This window comes from Engraulis encrasicolus, chromosome 15, assembly GCF_034702125.1.
Source record: "Engraulis encrasicolus isolate BLACKSEA-1 chromosome 15, IST_EnEncr_1.0, whole genome shotgun sequence".
NCBI classification, from domain to species: Eukaryota; Metazoa; Chordata; class Actinopteri; order Clupeiformes; family Engraulidae; genus Engraulis; species Engraulis encrasicolus.
The window spans coordinates 28,128,881-28,131,380 of record NC_085871.1 but is presented as its reverse complement, the minus strand read 5'-3'; the positions used below and the strand labels follow the sequence as shown (position 1 = coordinate 28,131,380).

The window sequence follows — 2,500 nt, the reverse complement described above, 5'->3', positions numbered from 1 at the left end:
CGAGCTTCCCGAAGTGATCCGAGCGTTCCTGGGACTGGAGGAGATTGGCAGGTACGAGCGCACATTCCCATTCCCCAAAAGTTTGGCCTCTTGTTTAGGCTAAAGCCCTTTTGATCCTATTTTGGCCTCAGTTTCCTATCCCCCCAAACCCAAACATGTCAACTCAAATAACTCATCCATTGGGTTTCTTGGATGCCATTGAGCCATTGAGTATGTTCTTTGGCACTGACCATCAGGTCCACCAATGCTTTGTGGTATAGGTGATCGGGTATGCATAGGAATTCTGTTGGTAGTGGTATTACCAGCGCCGGGAGTCGTTCTTGGAGCAGTGCCCAATGTCGAGGAATTTGAACATCCATTGTCACCCGGGATTACTCAGAGTCAACAGTAACCACCAAACCAGACAGGGTCATTAATCTACCAAGTAAACCCAAAGCGAACTGCAAATATTACTCATAAAGCCCTAGTATTGCCCTTTAGTGTTTCACATAGTTGGGTTGAATGAGTGGATGGCAAAGAGAGGTTGTGTCAACCGGTTGCATTACCTTGTGGGCCTTGTATGATCATCTTTCCAGTCCTCAAGCCACTTTCTTATATGGTAAATAAGGGGTTTCGTTGACAAGTCAAATGAATTAAGTTTGAAGCATCTGGACATTGTGTTTTGAGTTACAACTTACGACCTTTGAATAGTGTTTTTTATGAACGAGAATCTTCACTTGGATATTGTGAGGTAACAACTCCATCCAGTTTATCTGTGAGGAGTCTCATTCAACAAGACTTTGTTATCCACATGAAACGTACAAAGTTATAAGCAGTTGGCCTGGTCTCCATTTTGGTTTACTTCCTCAGTTTCTGCTTGAAGCTAAGGAAACTTCTTAACTGAGGAGCGAAACTTTCCTTTTTAGTATTTCCACAGGCCATGTGGGTGTGAGCTGATGGGGAAAGTTTCCAATACACTGAAACGGGGTTAAATGGCTCGTTCACCCACCCCAGGCCCCTTGCTGTGAGAACACACCTTTGAAATGGCCCTCAGCTAACTTGTTTCCCAAACAATGGCTCGTCATGTTCCCCTTGTTAGTGTCTTTCCTTTTTCCTTTTGTGAAAATTAGGTGTACTACTTAACAGCTAAACTAGTCTGGCTAAAGCTTGTTTGGTATGAATAATTAGTGTCTGACTATCTGCCAGTCTGTCTATTTAGTTGTTAATTGTCCTGTCTGTCTGTCTTTTTGTTCCCTCACAGTCAATGGTACCTGAATGGCAATTACCTCGTTGTGTTTGTGTCCATTGGTATCATCTTACCCCTTTCCCTGCTGAAAAACCTTGGTAAGTCATTCCTTAAAATGAACGAATAAATATTAAATATCTCTTCGATAGCAAAGCTCTGATGCTCTGTCTGAATATGTCAGTAAGCCATTTGTAATTGCAGTGAAAGCAAATGTCAGAGGGATTTAACTAAATGTCAGCGTGACGTTTTGATTTGCAGGCTACCTGGGCTACACCAGCGGCTTCTCACTCTCCTGCATGGTGTTCTTCCTGGGCGTGGTAAGACTTTTTTTCCTTTCTTCTTCGTCTTCGTCTTCGTCTTCTTCTTCTCATTCTTCTTCTTCTTCTTCTTCTTCTTCTTCTTCTTCTTCTTCCTTTTCTTTTCCTTTGTCTATCCTTTCATTTCGTCTCACCAGACACCACCACCTCAACCACATATCCTTCACTCTTCCCTTGTCCTTCAAGGTTAACTCTCTCTGCGTTCAAAGGTTCATGGTTTGTTGTCCCTGACCGTTAGCTCTCTCCTCGCCCTGAGAGCCGATAAGAACGCGTTGCTATCCATGTTAGGAATTCCTTCTGTTGAGGGATTTGGCTGTCCATTTTATTGAAACCATCAACAAAGGGCTAATCATGGTATTTGCTTCCTTGCTCCTTGTTAATCTAGCCCAGTATGATGTGAAATGCAAAAAGAAACATTATGGCATCATAGTTGTTAAGTATTTGTACATAGACACTGTATACTACAAATACAGGGTACACAGTTGCAGGTCCAGGACCATGAAAGGAGGAAAAAGTTGAAAACTTTACAGGGCCTGGCCACACCAGTTACAGTAAGAACACAGAGGACTCAAAGCACCACTAGAACACATGATTTCTAAATGGAAGAGTTCTGGTTTGCATATGCTTATTTCCTTCCCCCAGTTAATGTACAGTTAAATCCATTTTAATGGGGGAGAGGAGCCCAATGACTGGGTCTCTTTAGGGGTCCAAGCCATCTCCATGGGCAGGCCTGCGCTGGTGTGTGTGTGTGTGTGTGTGTGTGTGTGTGTGTGTGTGTGTGTGTGTGTGTGTGTGTGTGTGTGTGTGTGTGTGTGTGTGTGTGTGTGTGTGTGTGTGTGTGTGTGTGTGTGTGTGTGTGTACAGTATGAAGCTGCTCTGTTAGACGCCAACACAGGTGGCCAGCTATCTGTAGCCCACAAGGAGATAACTGTAGCCTAGCCATCTCTTTGGCCTTGAT

General features: G+C 43.7%; 1 protein-coding gene across 5 annotated transcripts in view; it reads left to right on the top strand.

Moving 5' to 3' along the window:
• Positions 1-2,500, top strand: part of slc38a4 (solute carrier family 38 member 4) — a 54,334-nt gene that overhangs the window by 21,154 nt on the left and 30,680 nt on the right. For all 5 annotated transcript variants that reach the window (XM_063217330.1, XM_063217333.1, XM_063217332.1 and 2 more), the window contains exons 7-9: positions 1-51; positions 1,241-1,323; positions 1,484-1,542. The exon at positions 1-51 is cut by the window's left edge and continues 31 nt beyond it. In XM_063217330.1, coding sequence (XP_063073400.1) covers positions 1-51; positions 1,241-1,323; positions 1,484-1,542 — 193 coding nt within the window. The remainder of the gene's footprint in view (positions 52-1,240; positions 1,324-1,483; positions 1,543-2,500) is intronic.